At 41.5% G+C, this 24,487-nt stretch overlaps 1 protein-coding gene across 2 annotated transcripts; it reads left to right on the forward strand.

The window, feature by feature from the left end:
- The first annotated feature begins 110 nt into the window (after positions 1–110).
- Positions 111–24,443, forward strand: top2b (DNA topoisomerase II beta). 2 transcript variants are annotated; one of them, XM_004561007.3, is made up of 36 exons: positions 111–641; positions 3,535–3,690; positions 4,412–4,502; positions 7,773–7,836; positions 8,259–8,404; positions 8,497–8,594; positions 10,509–10,721; positions 11,165–11,338; positions 11,429–11,530; positions 11,622–11,759; positions 11,866–12,004; positions 12,703–12,860; positions 13,007–13,132; positions 13,222–13,332; positions 13,531–13,636; positions 13,743–13,852; positions 13,958–14,050; positions 14,194–14,308; positions 14,491–14,612; positions 15,061–15,209; positions 15,345–15,576; positions 16,316–16,450; positions 16,548–16,748; positions 16,837–17,032; positions 17,122–17,213; positions 17,322–17,477; positions 17,585–17,668; positions 17,928–18,122; positions 18,305–18,431; positions 18,656–18,820; positions 19,365–19,584; positions 19,895–19,977; positions 20,605–20,697; positions 20,861–20,992; positions 21,069–21,154; positions 23,971–24,443. In XM_004561007.3, exons 1-36 carry the CDS (start codon positions 600–602, stop codon positions 24,127–24,129), a joined length of 4,809 nt encoding a protein of 1,602 aa, XP_004561064.3. In that variant the 5' UTR covers positions 111–599; the 3' UTR covers positions 24,130–24,443. The 2 variants fall into 2 exon arrangements, with proteins under 2 accessions (XP_004561064.3, XP_004561065.3); XM_004561008.4 differs by having other exon boundaries at positions 20,864–20,992.
- Positions 24,444–24,487: the final 44 nt, after the last annotated feature.

The following is a 24,487-nucleotide window of genomic DNA, read 5'->3' on the forward strand; positions in this document are numbered from 1 at the left end:
ACTTTTACCGCCATCTTGTGTTGAAAAAAGGAGGAAGGGTTACTATAAATGGACCTGTCCTATTGGTTGAAACGCCGGTGCGTTTGAAAAGCTTACACCTGATTGGTCGGCATATCTACGAGACGGTTCGGCGTATATCTTGCAGATGGCGGAGCCGGACAGCGGTAGCTGCGGTTAGCTAATACAGGCTTTATGTGTAAATGCAAAGTGTTTAATTAAATCAATTTTCAGAGCGTTTCAGATAAACTGCGCTTTTATTATGTTTCATTTTCACGTGAAATTGTAAACCTATTTAATGCGTGACTTTTGTACAGTATTTATTTGAAAGCCTGTAGCCGGTTAGCATCTTTGTTGGAAGTTTAGGCCTACTGTGCCAGCGCTTGTCGATTTTAACAATAGCTGCGATACGCAATAATCGTCTGCCTGTTTCGTTGCATTTTTAAGAGTTATCTTTTAAACGACCCAAAAAAGACATGGGATATAGACTGGTCTGGGTGTGTTTTAGCAAGTAAGACATTTTGTTATGTAGACGGACTTTGACTTGGACGGGAACGAAGACCTTTTGCGAGCTAGAAAAAAAATAACAATCACAAAGGAAGATGTCCAACGGCGCTACAGGAAGCGGGGATCTGGCTTGGATGGTAAGTTTGTTTGGCACACGAGTAACGAACTTGGCTTAAAAAAATAATATATTTTTTTTTAAGTAATCGCGCTATCGCAATACTTTACAATGTTGTTTCAACCCAAGGGCAGCGCGAACCTCGACTATTGCCTCTCGATGGCATTTAAATTTCATCGCCAGCCGGTGTATTTGTTCTGCTGGCTATTCATACAGTTGTTAAGGATGAGGCATCTACAGTCTGTTTTTAAATTCTAACTCGGGTACAAAGCAGTGAACTGGGTTGAGTCTTGTAGACGTGAAGGGCTGGGAGGTCAAACGCGACATTCATCCTTTTCTTTTTGTGCCCTGATGGTTCCTTGTTTATGTCTTCAAGCGAAAGTTGGAAGAAGCGTCTCATCGAGACTGGTTTACATGACTGTTTGTACCACTACATGTACGGCTAATACGTGATGAAAAATGCAGTAGGAGATGTATTGAAAATGATCACAAGTGCGAGCCAGCACAGCGCTTCACACTACAGTTGTACGGTGATTCAGACCGCTCTCTGCCCTCCCTCAGTCTGACCTGTTCACACCGACCGTCTGGTGTGCAGCTACATTTAAACTTCTCTGCAGCATTAACATTGTTTTAATATCCGACTTTTGCTGTATGAGTACTACTGTAAGTAATACTGTAGTAACAGATTTGAACTAAAGTATTTAAAAATGCAGATGTTTACATGCGCTTCAAAAATCTTGTAACATAGCAGTTACCTGCTGTTGATACGAATAATTAGTTACTTCAAGCACTGCATTGACGAGGTGACTGTAATTAATGCTTTTCAAATCCAGGTCTGTGTGACACACTGTTTACATTCCGTACCATTAGACTTACTGTATGAGTATATTTTACTAATAGGCTGAACTTGAATCTTAGCATTTATGAAAGTGATCGGTGGTTATTATCTGTTGTTTAAGCCTGTTGAATTTATTAATTTGTTAAAACAAGGTGAATATTTTTTTCTGAGACCAACCCCCACCCCCTTGTTGTTGGGATTTCCTGCTTGTTAGTGTATGAGAATATATTTATTAGAATATCATCAATTAATATGTATTAAAGCGTATATAACACTATGAGCATAGTTATATTTATCACTTCATGACCAAAACATATGATTATGAACTACAGACAGAAATTAAACTTTTGTCCTTTTGTTGTTTATTGTCATTAATTCACCACTACTATGAAAAAGTTGTAACAGACAACTTACAATTAAAACTTGGCTAATTGTTATTTTCATTTTATCTGTTACTAACAGTCTGTCACTAAAGCATCTGTTCTTAGTGTGCTTGCACCAACAAGGTGTTTAGCATCGAGATTTTAACAAAACATTTTGCATGTCTCGGTACATTGTGCAGGGTCAGCTTAAAAAGTTTAGCAAATTGGTGGAGAAAATAAAGGTTTCTGGAAGCCTCGTCAGAAATGCTCTCAGTGTAATGGTGGTTGTTAAGTAGAGGTTAAGATTATATCATATTATTTCAAGAAAATTAGAAATAATATTGCTGATGCTATGGAAAAATATACTGAAGTTGTTTTATTGATGTTTGGAGTTTGCAAAAAGAAACACAAGTGTGCGGCGATGAGCGAAATTATAGAGCACTAGAACTGATGAAGCATAATTCAAATATAAGCAAACATTAGGTAGTTTGAGTATCGTTTTCCCCAGAAATGTTTAAGTGAGAGTACAAAATAACAATTTAACACTTTGGTTTAACAGTAACTGAAATAACTTCAGAAATCATCAGGAATCTGCATAAATCGTCACATAATAAAAAGCACTTTACACAACTTGCCTCATTCACAAGAGCACTAGTTCTACTATAATTACTTTCTATCTAACTTACATTCTCCCATGGATGCATCAGAGAGCAACTTGGGTTAGTAACTTGCCCAAGGATATTTGGCGTGCATACTGGAGCAGCCAGGAATCAAACCACCAACCTTTCAATAAGCAGATGACCTGCTCTGCTTCGTGAGCTACAGCCACCCTGAAGCTAATGTCAAGGTTGGAGCTTTTTAACCAGCAGCTTAAAGCTGCTTTTTCCACTATATAACTGCATCAGTAATTTCCATCCACTATTTACTTATCTTGTCATACGCAGTGCAACTAGCGATTACACACCAATACTAGGCAGAGTCATTTGTTTACATTGGAGTCACACATCACCAGCTGCTAATATCTCCTCTTTTATAGCCTGGTTGTAGTCAAAGATGTGTTTTTGGCTCCAGGGGTGGAACATGTCTGTTGGTTCCTCGATCACAGAGAACGATTTTCTTGCATATTTTGAAAAGTGTCATGCTTTGCTGGAGGCTGTTGAAGTCGCTCTCTTTTTACGTGCTGATGCTTTCATTGTGCCTGCTTGTGTTGGTATTTACCTACGAAGAGCGTATTGATCCCAAAGAAGAGGTTTGTAATGTCCTTCAAGAACCCTGGAGAATTCCTGAGGAATGCTTCAAGAAATTAAAAGAAAACTTAAGAGACTTAAGGCTGTGTTGAAGGATAAAGGAGATCATGCCAAATATTTCTAACTTGTTAGAATAAAAAAAAAGTAGAATTGCCTGATTACGCTGTGCTATCCCATCTATGTTTCCAGATGTTTCAGTACTTTTGCTGCACCTATTTTCCATCTGCCTAGTAAAACATAAAGAGATGAAATGTGACTCAAGACGTTTCGACAGTAATGTATGTTCAGTAAAACTTAAAGCTGGTATTTTTCACAACTTTCAAACTAAAAATAAAACATGTCGTTTGGAATAAAGATGGTGGATTAGACCCCTGCCCTCCAGTAACAATGAAATTCAGTTCTGTGTATATCCTGTGTGTCTCATACAGCAATAAATGAACTCACAACCAAAACCATTCTGTCTAACAGGAGGCTGCGAACGGCAGAGGGGATGCTGGAAAAATGGAAGGGGCCAAGAAAGGATCCAAGTTATCTGTGGAGCGAGTGTACCAGAAGAAGACCCAGCTAGAGCACATCCTCCTCCGTCCAGACACGTACATTGGTTCTGTTGAGCCAATCACCCAGGTGGGTCCCAGGAGACTGCCTTCTGCTGGTGGCTACAGAAGTACTTGCAGTACAACTTCACTGGCATTTTACAAAGAGGGCTTCAAGCTTATTTTTGTGTCAGGAGTTTATAGAATAACGATCTTTATTTTAATTTTTTTCTGAAAATTATCTGCTAAAATGATTCTGTCTTCAGGTGAAAATCTGTTTGGCTAGAGTAGCACATTAATGGTTGCCTGTAAGTGTGTCGTAAGGATCTCTGCTCACAGTAAAAGTCCTTTGGTTTTGAACTGTCTCCCATCTTTGCTGTTGTGTGTAGTACAGAGCCCATTGTCCTTTGGCTGTGTCATTTAGGAAATGTGTGACAAATTATCTGTCTTTTGCAGATTATGTACCAAAATGTTTGCCCAGTTCAGAAGAGTTAATTGACAAGTTAACACAAGTCCCCTCTCAGGATCTTCCAAGACAGTCCTGGTGCCCAGTGAAATAATACATACAAACGTCTGTCCACCAGTATAGCTATAGTTTAAACCATTCACATTTTAATTAAAGGAATAATCAGTAACTGAATCTATAATTGAAAACCTGTTTTAATGGCCAAATTTAAATTCAGAATCCTATTCCTTCTGTTACTTCCTGAGACTGTTCTGATGAATATAACCTCAACATTCCTTAAAATTACTATTAGAATTTGATTATTGTCATTATTTTTAATGTGTTTTGTTTTTTGCAACTCTTCCAGCAAATGTGGGTTTTTGATGAAGAGATCGGGATGAACCAGAGAGAAATCACCTATGTTCCTGGACTGTACAAAATCTTTGATGAAATTCTTGGTGAGTGATTCCAAACTGTTCTCTAATAAGTGTGTGGAAAAATGTTTCTGCCCCTCGATTAAAGATTCAAATTGTTTAAGAAAACTTGTTAATGTGTGATTAGAAATTTGGATTATTTAGTTTAAAGATGTGTGTGCAGCTGGGCCGTCGTCATCTGGGCACATAGAAGATCTGTTGTTCAGTTTAAGAAACCATGAGTAAATCCCGAATATGTGTATGAAACATTTCAACATTTGTCTTTTACACACTATATGAGGCATTATCATTATAATGTTGGTATTATTCACTGAGTCAGGCTGTTGTTAGCACTGTTCTGTTAGCACCGTTAGCACTGGACTTGATGTGTACAGTATTTCTATGTGAGCCTATTTATGACCTATTCAAAGTCAAATGTGTTTGAGGTAGCACGCAGTCATAGCTGCGGCCTTAACTTTTTGATGATGATGTTTGCTAGTTCACCTTACATGCATTAATGTAATAACATGGTTAGCCTACTCAACGTAAATTACACACGAACAACATTAAGCTCCTCACGCAGAGAAGAACGGCTGCTGCTGCATCATCATCCTCATCATTTCTGCTACACTGGCAGGGCTAGGGGCCAGGACTCTCCTCTTTGGGTTTTTGGGGGATGTTGCTAACTCCGGGTCCAATAACAGGCACCACACCCGCAGTAGATGCGCTTGGTGTGAGGTCTCGCAGCAAGCTATCAAATACGGTGCATTTCCCGGCTTTTAAAAAAAGCGCTATGCGTCACCAGGTGTTTCATCAGATTCGAGGTGTTACTTCCTTTGCACAGCATCACAGTATCAGCTTAAAGCACTTGTTGCTGCTGAGTTTGCATCTTTTGCTGTGAAGTACAGCCAGACTTTTGACCGCTTCGCCTTGGGCATTGTTAAGGTTCACATAATTGAGGAAGGAGAGTACAAACAACCAGGTCCAGAAGATCTTGGTCAAACAATTGATTTTAATGAAATTTTAGCGCTGCTCTAAAAGAACGTACGTACCTGGGCCCGCCTACTATCCTTGGAAAGGTAAAATGATTGGCTAGAATCCAAAGTGTCTGACATCTCAGGAAAAAAAAGCACCGAAATGTGCGCTGCTTTTCGGTCTGGTTACTACCGTTTATGTCAGAACCGATATCACTACCCATCCGTATTCACAGGTCAACGGACAGTGATAAAGACTTAATAATAAAATGTGCGACAATCACATCAGTTCAGGGAGGGGATACATTTAGGCTCACAGACTATGTAGAACAGTGCAAAGGCTTCCAAAATTCCAAGATAACCACTCCAGAGGTGTGCTTACACAGCGTGTTTTTCAGATTTTGTAAGGTCTGTAACTCTTGTATGAAATATTGTACTGCAAAAGAGATTAAACTGATTAAACTTGTGATATATCTCTTGAATTAAAAACTGCTAAATGAGAGAGGCTAAACCTGAACTCACCATACACCAAAGAAACAACTCATGTGTTTCTTTGGTGTATTAAGAGTTTTTTCATGTGCTTTGTGCAGAGGTGTTTTTTTCTGTTCTCAAACTGATCTCCCTGTTGGAGCTCAGTCTGGGGGGAGTTATTTTTTCTCCTTATCTTTCCTCGTGTGGTGCATTTTTCCATTGTTATACCTCTCTGACCTGTCTTCCCCATGTGATGCTTTGTGTAATGTATGTATGGTCGGAGGGTAAGATGGCGCCGCCATTGCGTGCAATAGGTCAGCAGCCTTATGAAATTTCCCCTTGTGGGACTAATAAAGGTATATCAAATCAAATCAAATAATTTTCATAATGGAGGGTTTTGTTCATCCCAAACTGGGTGTGACAGTGGACAGAGGCTTCCACTACAAACAACTAAAAACAATGTGAAAATGTGCTCCACACAGAAACACTGTTCTGGGTTTGTAGTCTGTGCTGTGTCTAACTATACTGGATGTGAAAGCATCAGGTAGTTGGTGCTCTCCATTAAAAAATGTACAACATTGTCCAAGTGACATTTTTCTCTTCCTTTCAGCTCTATCTGAAATGTGTCTGCTAACCACAAACTTTGTGTCTGTGGTTAGCAGACAGTCTGAAGACTGTTACTGTAAGAGAGGGTGGTCTTAAAGATAAAGTGAAGATTAAACCATGCCCCTACGTAAGATAAATAATTATTGATGTGAACTGTGAGTCGGTGAGCACGGAGTCCAAGGAAATGACGGATGACGAACTGCAGATCTTGATTTCGCGGACGACATTGCGCTGCTCGGATCTACTCAACGCTTCATTCGCAATTTGACCGCCATACTGGAAAATGATCGGACTGCAGATCAGCGCTGCCAAAAACAAAGTCATGCAGTTCGGTTATGCCAGAGCGAATACTCCGGTACTTGTTGGCCACCGCCCGCTTGATGAAGTCGATCAGTTCATGTATCTGGGCAGTGTGATTACACCGGACGGTGGCTCGGACAAGGACATTGCCTGTCGGCTCAGAAAGGCAGCATCGGCCATGCGTAACTTGAATCCGGTTTGGAGATCGACCACCAACTCAATATCATCCAAAGTCTGTTTGTTCAATACGATAGTCGTAACAGTGGCTATCTATGCGAGTGAAACATGGAAGTCGACGGCAACAATCACCCGACGATAAATGTTTTCCAACAGCGCGGCCTTCGACGGATTCTCAAGATTTCATATCAAGATCGTGTTACCAACAAGGAGGTCCTTCAGTGCACTGCCTCACGACTGCTAGAGGACGTGGTATTGGAGCGATGATTTCGTTTCGCCGGTCACGTTCTTCGCCAACATCGGGAAAGACTACCAAAGATAGCCATGTCATGGAGACCCGCCCGGGGGTCACGGAGCCGTGGACGACTAAAACAGACGTGGGGGCGGTCATTCATTGAGGACCTGAAAGCGGTCGATCTTTCATGGGACGAGGCTGAAGATGTGGCTGCAAACCGAGCTCGCTGGCGATCCCTTGCCGCCCAATGCACCATCCGGTGTGGGGGGAACTAAGTCAAAGTAAAGTGAACTGTGATTTATGCAAAACTGCTGTAGTGGACTCCCAGGAATAAATGTGTGGAAATTGATATTTATAATGCCTCTGTCAAAGGTTTTGACCATGTCCGATTACTAAAAATATCCCAAAATAGGTTTTTGAGATAAATTCTGAACACAAGCGTAAATCTTGCCGAAATAAAGTAAACTACAGATCATAAGCCGTGGTAATGGACGGCTGCTGGGATACTTTTGTTCTTTCAACTTTGTGTTTTGATGTTTTGCTTGTTGACAGTCAATGCAGCTGACAACAAACAAAGGGACAAGAACATGACTGCCATCAAGATCACCATTGACCCGTGAGTACATCATTTTATATTTACCTCATTACATTAAAAATAATGCAGCTGATCTTAGGAAGCATGTATTTTTCTTTGAGCCAGTTTAAACAAGCTGCCTCCTGTGTCCTCCTGAAATTTATATCTGAGGCAGAGGAACTGGTTATGGGTCACTTTGTCAAACTGGGGAAGCTGAAAATGGTTTTTTTTTTGTATAAAACACTCTGGAAAGGTTACATATAAGTGTGGAATAATACATTTCACTTATAAAAGATAAAAGGATTCACACTCCTTTAGTGTCAATGTTGAAACAATATTTTTGCAGCCATTATTACAAGAAAGAAATACCACAGGGTTATGACGTACAGTGAAAAGTGTAATACATTTCCCTGATGATGAGGTCAACATTTATCCTGTATTTAAACTTTTTATACTGGTTTCAGTGAATCCAACACCATTTCCATTTGGAACAATGGTAAAGGAATACCTGTGGTGGAGCATAAAGACGAGAAGATGTACGTCCCAGCTCTCATTTTTGGCCACCTGCTCACCTCCAGCAACTATGACGACGAGGAAAAGAAGGTCACAGGTGAATGCAGACAGTCTGACATCACTCAGTTGTTATTGTGAATGCAGAAAAGTTACTGAAAGCAGCGTTGCTGACTGTTTGATTGGTTTCAGGTGGAAGAAATGGCTATGGTGCTAAACTCTGCAATATCTTTAGCACCAAGTTCACAGTGGAAACAGCATGTAAAGAGTACAGACACAGTTTCAAACAGGTGAGATAACTACAGCAGTACCTTTCATGCTTTATTACCACACATATATATTACTAATGTATATCCGGTTTCTGGGGTTTCATAGTAACCCTGTTGCATGTTTCATTATATTATCATTTCTCATTCTTTTGGCAAAACTTCACAAGTTGGTTTTGCAGATTTCTGATTTATTTATTTTTTTAACACGTCAACTTTTCTGACGATCAAAAGAATTTGATAATTTAGCAACATATAGACTTTGACACCACATTTGTATCTGTTAGGAGGCTGAGAGGTAATATTGGCGGCCGTCAGTATTTTTCCATCAAAGCTGCAAGTGCTGAACACGGCCCCAATTTTATAAACCTGTATATTTCTGAAGGTACTATTCACAGTGGTTCAGAAGCACTGAGTCAGTTCTCTTTCCTGTTCACGTGCCAAAACTGGAACATAATTAACATATGCCAGGGGTGAAATATAAAAAGTTACATTCAAATAATTTAGAATTGGTACAAATAGTAATTGTTTTTATAGCCTTTTTATTAAGTGGTCCAATAATCAATTTTACGTAAGCTAGAGTATCATTATAGTAGTGTTTAAAATGAGGCTAGTGTATTTGCATTTGTGGAAATAAAATTGAGCTAAGATAGATTAGAAATACACTAAAGGTGTAAAGATAAAAGCACGTAATGTTTACAAACATCAGAAGCAAAGGGACAAAGAACTGTGAGGTGTTTAAAACAAGGACGTTTATTTATCAAAAGCATTAATCAATCTGACATAACACTATTCACTATTTCACAATGAAAGTTCAACTTTAGTTCAACTTGTTCTTCATGTTTTTGGCCACCAGATGCCACCAAAGAGGGCCGTATTAAAAAGCTTTGAATAGTGAACCCCGTCTTTAACACAAGCTTCAGAAAGTTTCAGTTGGCCTCGTCACTGGAAACGATTGTATCTGCTGACTCCCAAGTCTTCCTGTAGCTCTCCACAGGTGCTCCTCAGCTCTTGGACAACGCTTCTGATAATTCTTTATATTCCTCTGTCTGAAACCTTGTGGGGAGCACCTGGCTGTGGACAGTTTATGGTGAAATGAGGATCTTTCCACTTCCAGATTATGGCCCCAACAGTGCTCCCTGGAACTTTCAGTAGTTTAAAAACTCTTCTGTAACCAATGTCATGAACAGGTTTTGCAACAATAAGGTTGTGAAGGTCTTAATTTTACCCATCATGAGATGTTTCTTGTGTTACATGTTGGCAATGAGACGTGTTTTTATTGGCCATCAGTTGGGACTGAACCAGCTGATAGTAATTTGCAGGACTGCTGTCTAATTAGTGACAGATTTCTGCTGGTGCCATGACTGTCCATGCCTTTTTACACCTCCCTTTCTTCATGTGTTCAACACCGTTTTCTGTGTTTCATTTCTCATTATTACATACAACTTAATTTAAGGACATCTGTGGTCACATGTGTGGATTGGATGGGTCGTTACAGACGTCTAGTGAGAATTTTCATTTCAGTAGCACTAATATATATATATATATATATATATATATATATATATATATATACATATATATATATATATATATATATATATATATACATATATATATATATGCGCCGCAAGGTCACAGTCACAGTCTTCCTTGTTTATAGACTAATATCTGAAATCTTGCCCACTGAAATCAGAGCTGTTTTCATATGATCATCATATGAAGTGATTCGGGTGAGAGGTGAAACATCTTTACAAACATAAAGAAGTCCACTTGTCTGGGTTTTACAAGCACAGTTATTAAGACACCAAATGTTTTCACATTAAGATTTTCAGGTTCACTCAATACAGCAAAGGGGGTCCAAGTTTAAGACTCCTGCACATGACCATGTCTAAATACCAGGTATGTGTATGTTATCATTTGCTTCATCCTCCTCAGACGTGGCAGAACAACATGACCAAAACCTCCGAGCCCAAGATTAAGTTTTTTGATGGAGATGACTTCACCTCTGTGACATTCCAGCCGGACCTGTCCAAGTTTAAGATGGAGAAACTGGACAAAGATATTGTAGCACTTCTTACCCGCAGAGCATATGATGTAGCTGGCTCCTGCAGGGGAGTTAAAGTGTCTCTGAACGGCAAAAAATTACCTGTAAGTCTCATTCTATGTCTTCCCTTATCGTGCCACACTAGCTAACCATAAAGTAGTCATTTGTTGTGTTCGTGTGTAAAGATTTGTCACTGTATATGTTTGCATAAATATAGCAAAAACTACCATTGAGTGTAAACATCAATGCTGAGCACTGAAGGTGAAATTAGTATGTGTTTTGAGTTAACGGGATGATAATGGGTGTGAATGTTTAATTTTAAAGAACATGGATGTATCAGACTCTGATCTTCACATCACGCCAGTTTGGATTGTTTAAATGAGAAGTGTAATTTTTGGAGTATAAGGACTTTATAGCCTCCTCAGTACGTGGTTCTTGTGTCGTGGCTACTTCTACCAAAGTTTGCTTGAAGCAAAATAAAGAGAACTTAATTGCCATGTTGAATATCACATTATATGTTCAATAACCCTTCTCTCTTTCACTGAAGGTTAACGGGTTCCGCAGCTATGTGGACCTGTATGTGAAGGACAAACTAGATGAGACAGGCGTGGCCCTGAAGGTGGTGCATGAAACGGTGAACGATCGCTGGGAGGTTTGCCTCACCATGAGCGAGAAAGGATTCCAACAAATCAGCTTTGTTAACAGCATTGCCACCACAAAGGTATCTGCATATGAGTAGTAAGCTGCAGAAGTGTAAATGGCTGTCAGAAGTAAAGAAAGTTCTTTTAACGCTGAGACATGTACGTTTTAGGGTGGCAGGCACATTGACTATGTGGTGGACCAGATTGTAGCCAAACTTATTGAGGTGGTGAAAAAGAAGAACAAGGCAGGAGTGTCAGTTAAACCCTTCCAGGTGACGTCACTGGGGTTCTTATTTATACATTGGTTTCAATTCACAGCTTCATGCTGAAAAACATTTAATCTTTCTGTCATTTGTACTTCAGGTGAAAAACCACATCTGGGTGTTTGTGAACGCACTGATTGAGAATCCATCGTTTGACTCCCAGACAAAGGAGAACATGACACTCCAGACCAAGAGCTTTGGGTCCAAGTGCCTTCTGTCAGACAAGTTTATCAGGGCTGTAAGGACATTTCTCACTTCTTTTCAAGCCGTCACCATTGTTTGTACTTAATCTTTTCTCATGTAAAGTAGCTGGACTTCAAAGAAAAAACGTTTGTCACCTACAGGCAACCAACTGTGGGATTGTGGAGAGTATACTCAACTGGGTAAAGTTCAAAGCTCAGACACAGCTGAATAAAAAGTGTTCATCTGTGAAGCACAGCAAGATCAAAGGCATCCCGAAGCTAGATGATGCCAATGATGCCGGTATGTAACTAGTTTCATTATTTATTCAAGTCTAAAATGAGGAATGTCCACAAGCAACTACCTCTTAATGAAATCTTACAGAAGAGAGTTGCATGGTGCACTGTTGGGTCTGATTGGGTCATAGCGATGTCATTTTCACAGTTTTCCTGAGACTCTACACTATGCAGTAAACCTGCTAAAAATATGCACTTCAGGTGGACTACAAGCAGAGAGAAAAACAATAATGCATGAAAATATATTTTAAAAATATTAGTCTATTATTAGACGAATTCTCAGTTAAAAAGAATTTGCCATGTCCGACTGTGCGGCGTGGAGGTTCATCGCTTGTGGCTCTGCTGATGTGTTATTCAGACCCAGTTTGCGTTCACGCAGTAACAACTAAATAAAAAAAAAACAAATTGAATTGAAAACCATGTGATGGTAGCTGTGGAAAGGTGCCAAGTCCTGGAAAAAGAAATCAACACCTGTTTACAGCATCATAATCATCAAAATGAAAAGTGTGTCAGATGTGGAGTAAATATAAAATGTTAGCCTTCTGAATTACGTTTGTGTTTTTCTGAGTTTCCTCTTAGTCTGGGACCGGGTGCTTTTGCACATTATGCTGTGGAGCCACTCATTTGTTATAGCTGCAGGAAAAACTCAACACGAAGCTGCTCACTGCAGCTAACTTAGTAATCCTCTTCATATCTCCATCTTAGGTGGCAAACACTCCTCTGAATGCACACTTATCCTCACTGAGGGGGACTCGGCAAAGTCTCTGGCCGTCTCTGGACTGGGAGTCATTGGTCGGGATCGTTATGGAGTATTCCCGCTGAGAGGCAAGATCCTGAATGTGCGAGAGGCAACACACAAGCAGGTACGAGCCTGAGCAATAATGACATTTCACATGTAGGAAACAAAAGCAGGTGAAACAGACAAATGCCAGTTCACGTGATAACAGGACATTGACTCTGTTCTGTGTTTTCGTCCATTTGCTCATCGTTTCATCCATGTTGTCAACAGATCATGGAAAACGCCGAGATTAACAACATCATTAAGATCGTCGGGCTCCAATACAAGAAGAGTTACGACGACCCAGAGTCGCTGAGGTCCCTGCGCTACGGCAAGATCATGATCATGACAGATCAGGTGAGCGGCCTCACGGACACTCGCTCACAGTTCTGGTAGGACTCGCAGCTGCTCAGAAAATAGCAGTAACTCTTCTCCTTGTGCACCAGGATCAAGACGGCTCCCATATCAAAGGTCTGCTCATCAACTTCTTCCATCACAACTGGCCTTCCCTGCTGAAACACACCTTCTTGGAGGAGTTCATCACACCCATTGTCAAAGTAAGGGAGGCACACCATTACCATTTTATTAAACCGATCAAGCAGCCTGAAACTTGAAAAATATGCAGGGTGATATTTGTGTGTTGGACTCAGATCATTCAGTCAATCACGTGTCTTGTTTTGCGTGTCGTGACAGCGGCGAATAGAGCGACTTGCAACACATTGTGATAAAGATTCCTCCTCATCATTTATTTCCAGGCTACTAAGAACAAACAAGAGCTGGCCTTCTACAGCATTCCAGAGTTTGACGAGTGGAAGAAACACACGGAAAATTATAAAACCTGGCATATAAAGTACTACAAAGGTTTGGCGTTTGAATCATTTCAGAAACGATTTTAGAGCGACTTTTGAAATCACACGTTTTTGTCTGAAAAATTGTTCATTATAAAAAGATCAATTTTTTGTTGCAGGTTTGGGAACAAGTACAAGCAAAGAAGCAAAGGAATACTTTGCTGACATGGAGAAACACCGGATCACATTCAGATACACTGGTGCTGAGGACGACGCTGCCATCACTCTGGTGAGCACGCCGTACTGCTGCTAGGACAAACAGACTATGAAAGCAGCCAGTAATTATAGCATACATTTGTGCTCAGGGTCTGTTCAATGTGCTACTTTGATTCAGGCCTTCAGTAAGAAGAAGACGGACGACAGGAAGGAGTGGCTCACTAACTTCATGGAGGACAGACGTCAGAGAAGGATGCACGGCCTGCCAGAGGTTTGTATGGAAGAAGCTTTCATTTGCGTGCTCCTCTCACAGAATCCTGCTAACTCAGCAATATTTGATTTGGGTGAAATGGAGAAAACATAGATGAGTTATTGCTCTTTTCTCCCCCTCCCCTCATCTTCCCCACCACCCAGCAATACCTGTATGGAACTCATGCCCGACACCTCTCCTACAATGACTTCATCAACAAAGAGCTGATTTTGTTCTCCAATTCTGACAATGAGAGATCGATCCCGTCTTTGGTTGATGGTTTGTACACTTCCTCCATCTTTTAACTGTTTGGGTTTTTTAGCCGAGTTTTCTTTTTCACAGTGAAAGCATCCCTAACATACCAACAAACACATAACGTCAGTATTTTATAAATGTATGCGAGGTATAATCAGCCCTGGATATTTCAGCTTTGTAAATGTTGGTGTTTGTGTTGCTTTTAGGTTTGAAGCCGGGTCAGAGAAAAGTGTTGTTTACCTGCTTAAAGAGGAATGACAAGAGGGAAGTGAAGGTCGCTCAGCTGGCTGGTTCAGTAGCAGAGATGTCTGCCTACCATCATGGAGAGGTGCAGTCAAATCATTAAGAACGTTATGAACCATCGTACGCAGCACAGCGTGACATTTCTGTCCACGCATCTCTGAGTTTCTAACTATAAACTGATACCCGGGAAAATACTCGCTGCTCCTTTTCAACACCACAGAGAGGATATTGACCCCATCCTAAAAAATGGCTGAGAAGAAAACGTGTTCATTTTCAACAAACTTCTCATTCTTAATAGAATTTTAATGGAAGATGGGTTTTTTTTAGTCTTGATGTTTTATTTATTGTACAGATTACACAGATACAATATAGTAAAATATATTTTCAAACCTACAAACAAACAAAGGATACACGGGAATATCTGAAAGCATATTAATAACAACTGAAACTTTTTAACCTTTAGATATTTACCCTGAGACTTTAACACTGCGACTACCCAAATTCATGTCTTTTTCTTTCGTTCGTGCTTCTAGCAAGCTCTCATGATGACCATAGTGAACCTGGCACAGAACTTTGTGGGCAGCAACAACGTGAACATCCTGCAGCCGCTGGGTCAGTTTGGTACTCGCATCAATGGAGGAAAAGATGCAGCCAGTCCTCGTTACATCTTCACCATGCTCAGGTACAAATGAGTCCTGCATGTCTTTTAATTCAAATGTATTTTTCTAAAAGGTTTCTCATCTGACACCTTTAGACAGAGTAAACATTTTTGGCTTCCACTGCATAATTTTCATAAATGTTGTCCAATTTCCCACAGTCCTCTTGCCAAGCTGTTGTTTCCAGCAGTGGATTCCAACCTACTAAAGTTTCTGTATGATGATAACCAGAAGGTGGAGCCAGAATGGTACATTCCCATCATTCCAATGGTGCTAGTGAATGGTGCCGAGGGCATCGGGACAGGCTGGGCCTGCAAGATTCCCAACTATGACCCCCGAGAGATTGTCAACAATATAAACAGAATGCTCAAGCATCAGGACCCACTGCCAATGGTAAACATTGTGAACAAATAAAAGCACGCCAAGTACGGAGACAGATGAAAGTATATTTTAAAGATGAAACTGCTGGTTCAGATTAGCACATCAGCTATATATCAAGCATATTTCCATATGTGCAGAGTTTAAAATGTCTTGTGGAATCTGGAGATGGCTGGAGCTGATTTGTACCACACACTTACTTTATATCACAAATCTTAGTAAAAGAAATTGACAAGTAGATAAGTCATAGTGTAAACTGCTTGTTCGCTCTACCTCTTAGCTGTTTACCTATACAGTGAAACTTGCCATATCTTAACTGATTGTAGTGGTTGAAGGTAGGTCGAAAGCAGCTTGATGTTTCTATGGTTCTGTCAGCCTCCCAAACAGGATCACAGGAGTGTCCACAGGGCACGTGCAGGAAGTGCCACAGAGTCCACCCCCCAGCTTGTTCACGGTTGTCAGCGGGGCACACGCACATGCTCATTCTGTGTCTAGAGGGCGACCGTGGTTCAGGGGGTTGGGAAGCTCATCTGTAACAGGGAGGTTGCTGGTTCGTTCCCCCAGCTCTCTGTCCTGGTCGTTGTGGGCCATGAGAGGGCATCAAATTATAGGATGGGTGCAGAGAGTCAGAGATGTGAACAAACAGTCCTCATCAGCGCGCTGTGCTTCTGATTTCCACAAACTGCTGTGGTTTGTTGCTTGAAGTGTAGATAAAGGCTTTAACCTCCCTGTCCTGATTTCCTTCTACCCACAGCTTCCTAGCTACAAAAACTTCAAAGGGATAATCCATGAACTGGGTCAGAACCAGTATCTGGTCAGTGGAGAGGTGTCAGTCATAGACAAGAACACCATTGAGATCACAGAGCTTCCTGTTCGGACTTGGACACAGGTACAGTCCAGGTTGTTTTCTCGAGAGTGTAAAGAGTCACAAATGATCTGGAATATATTTTTATGTCTGTCTGTATGTTTAACCGTTTTGTATGCAGGCGTACAAGGAGTCTGTGCTGGAGCCCATGTTGCAGGGCACTGACAAGACGCCAGCTCTCATCAACGATTACAAGGAATACCATACAGATGCTACAGTGAAGTTTGTGGTTCGCATGTCTGAGGAGAAGCTGGCCCAAGCAGAGGCAGCTGGCCTTCACAAAGTCTTTAAACTGCAGTCTAGTCTCACCTGTAACTCGATGGTAGATATTTCCCTGGTTTATCTTGCTCTGCTTTAACCACAGCTGTTGTCTTAGAACTGTTTCATTTTTTTAACTACACCATTCTCAGGTGTTGTTTGACCACATGGGCTGTCTGAAGAGGTACGATTCAGTCCAGGACATCCTGAAGGAGTTCTTTGAGCTCCGCCTGCACTATTACAAACTGAGGAAGGACTGGTTACTGGGCAACCTGGGCGCTGAAGCCGCCAAACTATCCAATCAAGCTCGCTTTGTACTCGAGAAAATCGAAGGGAAAATTGTAATCGGTAGGAACGCAGAAAATCCTCCAACACCCACGTGGCACACAGTACGGATTCCTTTTTTCTATCTCACCGTTTGTTTTTAACCCAACCAGAAAACAAGTCCAAGCGTGAACTCATCCGCATGCTGGTGCAGAAAGGCTTTGAATCTGATCCAGTTGCTGCCTGGACCAAGGCTCAGGAAAAGGTATCACAGAGCTTCTAGAAATATTCACACATGATTGGTACTGAACACAAACACTGCAGGGAGAATCTCTACAACACACTATTTATTTTTCATGCTTTTATCCGCCAGTCTCAAGAAGAGGATTACAAGGACGGGAACGAGAGTGACGGTTCAGTGGACTCAGGGTCCACATCAGGCCCAAACTTCAACTATATCCTCAACATGCCTCTGTGGTGCCTGACCAAAGAGAAGGTGGACGAACTGCTTAAGCAGAGGGACCAAAAGGTATTCTATAGATCTCTTTACAGACTGACATCTGTCATCCTCACATGTAAGAATATGTAGACTATAACGTGTTGATTAACAGAGTGAATGTGCGTGTTTGTGTGCAGAGAGGAGAGCTGAATGACCTGCAGAAAAAGTCTCCAGAGGATCTGTGGAAGGAGGACTTGACGGTGTTCATCGAGGAGCTGGATGTAAGTTTGTTGTTGCCATTTATTGTTTTCTAAAGACGCACATCGTACGGGCAGGTGCAGAGCCGAACAATACAGAGGAGAAAGCATTCACCTGAAATGTGTTTGTCTTGTGTTGTTTAGGTCAGTAGATCCATAGAGTTTGAACTCTTGCAGCAACTGTCCTTTGTTTTTTTTGTGCAGGCTACTTTTGTCCAGAGTTATTTTATCTGGTAATCTGCTACATTTAAACCATGACTCATCTTTTTGTTCTGCCTCTCAGAATGTGGAAGCCCAGGAACGAGAGGAGCAGAGCATAGGCAAGGCCATCAAACTGGTGAAGGGTAAAGTGGGCAAGCCCAAAGTGAAGAAGATGAACCTGGAGGAAACTATGCCTTCACCGTTTGGCCGAAGGGTGGAGCCTCCAACGCAAGCAATTAAATCTGACGCAGCCAAAAAACTGATCAAAAAGAAGAAGGTAACCTTTGTGTTTCGGCTTCAAAGTTGACGTAGATTTCATGACAGCATTACTAGAACACAGTTACACAGGTGTCGTTCTCTTATAAAACCTAAAATACTTCCTGAGAAAAACAAATATGAGACTAAAACACTTTCATGTCCAAGTAAAGGGAATAAAGGTTTGTTGCATTCTCCTCTCAGGGTGACTCAGACCCAGCACTGAAACTGGAGTTTGATGAGGATGGTTTGGGTGGTGAAGGCGGAGGTGGAGAAAACATGGCAGCCAAACCGAAAGCGCCACGAGTGAAGAAGGAGAAGAAGGAGCCCGGTCAGTGCAGAAATCATTCAGTTACACAGCGGTTAAGTCAGTGTGCTGCAGTGAAAATGACAAATCATGCTGTGTGATCTGGCCATGCATGGATGCTGTTTAACACTACAGGTTTCATCCCTGGTTGATGATTTACTGCAGTTTAAAAAGCACATCGAGGAGCTTCACTGTATTATGTGAACACTCCAACAGACAGGCTGGTAATCTTGTTCACTCTTATACAGGAGCTCCTAAAGTGAGAAAACCTCCTGCACCTAAAGGTACAGGTGCTCCTGCTAAAAAGGTAAAGAAGAGGAACCCATGGTCTGACGACGAGTCCAAGTCAGAGAGCGACCTAGAGGACAGCGAGCCCATCATTCCCAGAGAGACCAAGTCCCAGAGAGCATCGGGTACGGTTACAGTCACTGTGAACATTCACTGTCATCCCTCCGATCATCGTGTTCATTTCGTGTTCAGTGCAGAGCATAAATGCATTGTTAATGATGTCATTTATTTGTCTTTCTGTCATTAGCGAAGGAAACGCTTTAGACACCAAGAAAGTCTAAAGCAGCCTCTGGGTGGTTGATGGGATTTGTTTGAGTCAGACACAGAAAGAAAGTATTTATTAAATGTGCATTTCACTGCACCAAATGTGCAAAATGAAAATTCTCACACTGTGCATCATGCATTTATTTCCTTTTGTTTCTCTTTTAAATCCACTCAGTCTTTGCTTTATTCCCCCGTCTGCATCAGGTGGTTGCTTAGTGTGACTGGTTAGCGTTTCATTTCAATCTGAAGCCAGCTCCTTGATTTCAAACCACCCGGGGCTAAAAATATCACTCAGCTTCTGACAGGAGTCTGATGTAACTCAGCTAATTATTGTACATCAGAGTGGCATCAGAATCCCCGGCAGTTAGAATGTGGTTTCACACAGACCCTGCTCTCATCTTTCAGCTTCCAAACCAAAATACACATTTGATTTCTCGGAGGAGGAGGATGAGGAAGAGGCAGATGAAGAGGAGAACGCAGACGACGAGCCTCCTTCTTCTCCAGCGAGGTCGTTCAAAGACGACTTTGCTTTCCCTGGCGCTAAGGACCGCTATAATGACCATAATGATGACAATGAAGACGATGACAACGATGAAGCATACACGTCACCCAAACAAAAAGCCGTGTAAGGTTTAGGAATAGTTCACTACGTTCAATGATACTTTCAGCACCTGGATTTCCACCATTCGTGTTCTTGCACCCACCACACACACACGTCTGTGATTCATATCTTGTGGGGAGATTTAATTGACGTGATGCTTTCCCTAGCCCCCTACCCTAAAGCTAACCCTGTCACTAAAACCACATTTTGAGTCTCAAAAATGCCTTCAAAGGGTTGTTGGTCCCCACGAAGATATGAACACACACACACAATCTCTCCCTTCTGACTTGGGCAGTATTTTACTGTTGAATATGTTTCTCCTCCCTCTCTGCAGTTCAGCGACTGCAGCTAAAAAGAAAGACGCAGCCAGCATCTTCTCATCCAAGGTAGCTGCGTCTGAAAAGAGCAATGAAAGCGGTGAGTATCACTTGGGAGTCTGTGTCTTTGAGAACACTCCAGACTGAAACAGATGGGGGGCTACAGCTTCAGATGATCACGCCTGTGCTATTGTTGTCAGTGAAGAACAGGAAACAGGCTTCAGTTAACACAAGCTCACCATAATTGGACAATAGAAGCTTGTAGGGGGGAACGAAACACTGCCAGGTCTGATGAGCCTCGATTTCTTCGACACAATTTGAACTGCAGGGTCAGAATTTGATGTAAACAACTCAAAACATCCTGCTAGCATCAGTGGTTCAGGGTGTTGGTGTTACGGTGTCACAATATGTTTTCTTTGGGTCTCTTACTATGATTTGAGGATCAACACAGACCAACTGAGCATGTTTCTGACCAGTTTATCCCATTATCTTCTGGTGGATGCTTTCAGCAGGATAGCATGCTGTTACAAAGCTGCAGTCATTTCAGGACGACGAGTTCACTGTACTCAAATGTCCTCTGTAGTCCCCCGATCTCTGTCTAGTAGAGCTCCTGTTGGGAGGTTTGACTAAAAGAAGTCTGGAGCAGATTTGGATGATATACAAACGGCCTGATCTCTCAGTGACCTGCAGACACAACAGCAGCTGAATGCTCATGTTTTTGTTGTAGACGAAGCAAAGTCTGACAGCGACAATGACAACAGCCCAGTGTTCACTTACTCCAGCAGCTCTGCATTTGACAAAGCATCTCCAGCAAAGAAAGGTCAGTATGTCCAGGAGAGAGCAGTGCACTCCTTACCACACAGTGACAGTCTGTTATGTTGTGTCAAGATGCTGCTGATGCGTCAAAGCAAAGGCTCAAATGTGCCACAGTTACTCACTCATGCACGTGCAGCATTTGAAAACCAGGTGTTTGTTTTCTGTAGCAGCTAAGAAGCCATCTGATGCAGCTCCTAAACCTAAGAAACCACCAGCACCAAAAGCAAAAAAACCCGATAAATCCATTTGGGACTCTGACTCTGATACTGGCTCTAAGAAACCAGCACCAGCTCTTAAAGGTAAGGCACAAAAAGAAGAAGAAGAAATGTAAAAAAGTCACAGTGCGGGTTGTGAGCTTTTGTTACCTTGTTGCAGGTAAAGGCCGGGGGAGGAAGAGGAAGGGCTCTGGCTCTGAGGACGAGTACAGCCCCATGAAGAAAATGTCAAAGCCTCCGGGGAGAGTAAGTGCATAGAGACGACATTTTACTGTGTGATTCTGGCAGGTGGGGTCAGGCTGAACTGGTGACCTGTCCAGGTCATGGTTGACTTTGACCTGGACAGGTCACCCCACTTGTGTTTTTTACACCATCAGCCAAAATGGACTACCAAGTTTGTGACTGTAGCAGTTCAAATTCATTACGTAAAATATCAGGCGAGTGTGAATCTGGGTGATCTCAACCTCAAGGTCAGAGATCATGTTTGCTGATAACTTGAAGAAGAGGTAGCATCGGAATTTCAGGCTCCGTCCACACGTACACGGGTATTTTTGAAAACGGAGATTTTCCGTTTTCGTTTTAAAAAATAATCCCGTCCACACATAAAGGCAGAAATGAAGGAAAACGCTGCTATGAACATGCCAAAGCAGCAGGTGGAGCTAGATTCCTAACCGTGCAGAAATGTTGGCCAATCAGAAGTCTAGAAGCCTCGGTGGGAAATAGTAAACAAGGATGGGGCATAGAAGCAGAACCGAGTGGTATGTGTGGAGGGACAGTAACTGTGTGTATATGTAAGCATTTAAACACTGCAGAGAGTAGAATTAACAGTATTGTAGAACTTCATTTCACCGAAACAATAACGTGGCGCACAGTGTGACGTCAAAAAAGGCGCACACCTTTGACGCTGTGTTTTCTGCATTTTTTTCCGTTTTTCTCGTCCACACTTAAATGCAAAAACAGAGTTTTAGAAAATATCCACCCTGCCCGGAGTTTTTAAAAATCTCCGTTTTCAGTGACCGAAAACGCCGTTTACGTGTGGACGGAAGGTGCAAACGCATAGAAAAATCTGCGTTTTCAAAAATACCCGGGTACGTGTGGACGTAGCCTCAAACTGACACCACACGTGTTTCTACCAAAGAAATCAGACAAGTGATGTCAAGGTCAGAGGTCGTGGTTTCTCAGTCTCGTGAATTTGATTACTTGAGAAGAAGGTGATGTAAGATGTTGATACCACAGGTGCATGAGAGGGACTGCTGGCCACCGCCAGTATTTATATAGAGAAAAACCCTAGAAGGGATTTTAGTATCCTCAGTGCTAAAGTCATCCAAGCACAGAGGCCTGAAGTGCTTCGCTGATATACTGTGGGAGGCTGTTTTATGTGCGTCCACCTTTGGACACATCTGTCTGAAGTTAACACACATAATGCAGTAGGGCTGAACGATTATGGAAAATAATCTAATTGCGATTTTTTTGCCCCAATATTGCGATTGCGATGCGATATGCGATTATTTTTTAAGGTCTTTGTCTTCTGTATTATTAAACAAAGACAAGCAATACATCATATAGTATGGCCAATACTATATTACATTAATTTTAAACTGTTCTTTCCTGGAAGACAGACCTCTGTTATGATGACATGAGGTGATGCATGAATTGATGACTGACATTTTTATTTAACTTCTTCAATCACAACAGTATATTTGAACATACACAATAGTTTATTTTTAGCTTACAAACATCTGAGCATAAAGTGCTGACAAGGAACCCTGGTGTAAACATTAAAATGAAAGTCAGTACAATGTGCAGATTGCAGAAATATACATAAACAAAATCAGTGGCTTTACCACACTCAGTTTTTCGACATCTGTGAACTACTAGACAGTCATTCAATTAAAAAATAATATTAAATAAATAAAACTAATAAATAAAAAATACACACATCTTACTGATCTCTGCAGTCAGTAACATTACACATAAAGTGCAAACATAATAGCAATTGTATAAACACACACACAAACACGCCTTTAAAGTTTAAAGGCGTGAAATTGGACGGTCTAGTTCTGATTAGCGTCACCGCTGTCTCGGTGGAGTTTAATAAACTCGGCCGTCTGCTTCTTGCTATCTAAAATATAACCAGACACTGGTGTAAATTCTCGACTGTCTCATACTTCTGTTTAATAAGTTTTCTGTTTGACGTTTAGTCAGCTGTGTGAAAACCAAGGAGGAACCCACCCGGGGGATTAATAAAGTTTTATTTTATCTAATCTAATAACTTTAATCTCAGCCAAACCGATTTACTCACGAACAAACAAAACACTGAAAAAAGCCCAACAATAACATTTTTAGGTTGTCTAAGTGACTTATATATTACGTTTAACCCGAGCAGCGAAACTCCGCGGTGATCTGAAAATGATGTGCCGGGAGTTGTGCCGTTCTCGGCCGCATCAGTAACCCTCGAGCTCCCGGCTAGCTGTCGAGCTGGTGGGTAGCAGACGCCTCTGAAAACGTCGAAGCACTTTTGCAAATATGGGATATCTTGATAAACCGAGCAGATATTTGATGTTTACACAACTACTTTCTCGCCTGAAAATATGTTAAAAGTTTATTTTGTGACCCAGAAAGATTAGTATGAGTAATTTTAAAACTTAGTAGCGGCCGCCATTGCTGGAAACTGGAGTTTGGCTGGGCCGCGCTATGAATTCTGGGATATGGTAGTAATTTGGACAGCCTTCGGCGCTCTGACGTAATCGGTCTACAAATGCGGCCTCAGGAGGATGCAGCCCATGAATTTGGACATGTCCAGAGTATAATCGCAGCCTTTGCGGTTAGAAAATTGCACTTGATCATGTCGCGATATTATCGCAAATGCGATATATCGTTCAGCCCTATAATGCAGCCAGGGTGGAATAAATGAGAACTGTCATTTGAGTGAATTTTATTATGTTTCCTCTCTTCATTCATAACAAGTATCATGTAGTCGTGTTACGGTTTTGCTTCTTTAATAAAGCGTCCGAGACTCGTGGTGACGTGAACGATTAACACGAGGGTTTGATTCTGTGCAGAAGCCTCAGAAACCTCCGTCAGACGACGAGGACGACAGCAACAGCATGAGCGGCCTGAGCGCTCTGACCCGCGACCGGCCAGGCCGCGCCAAAAAGGAGGTGAAGTACTTCAACGAGTCGGAGAACGAGGAAGAAGACGACGACGACATGTTTGATTAAAGTAGCCCGCCGTCACACAAACGCCACCTGTATAGAAATCTGCCCTTCCTCCTCCTCTTCCAAACAGACTTTTGTACATTTCCTGTTACATTTTCTTTTCATTAATGGTGATGTTCAATGATTTTTAACGTGTAGATGTTTTACACTTGTTATTATTATACATATACAGGTTTCTTTTTTATGCTCATTGAAACGTTCTGTATTTGTCTGAAGCAGCTTTTAGAAGTTTAGAATGCAGTGCTTTAGCACATTTTAATTGTTAAAATAATATGTACCTTTTGGAACATGAAGTTGAAAGTAAATGCTGAAATGTCCCCGAGTCTGCTGGTTTCATTCTTTTATTACTGAGCCGCTGCGT

This window comes from Maylandia zebra, linkage group LG22 (assembly GCF_041146795.1).
Source record: "Maylandia zebra isolate NMK-2024a linkage group LG22, Mzebra_GT3a, whole genome shotgun sequence".
Taxonomy (NCBI): Eukaryota; Metazoa; Chordata; class Actinopteri; order Cichliformes; family Cichlidae; genus Maylandia; species Maylandia zebra.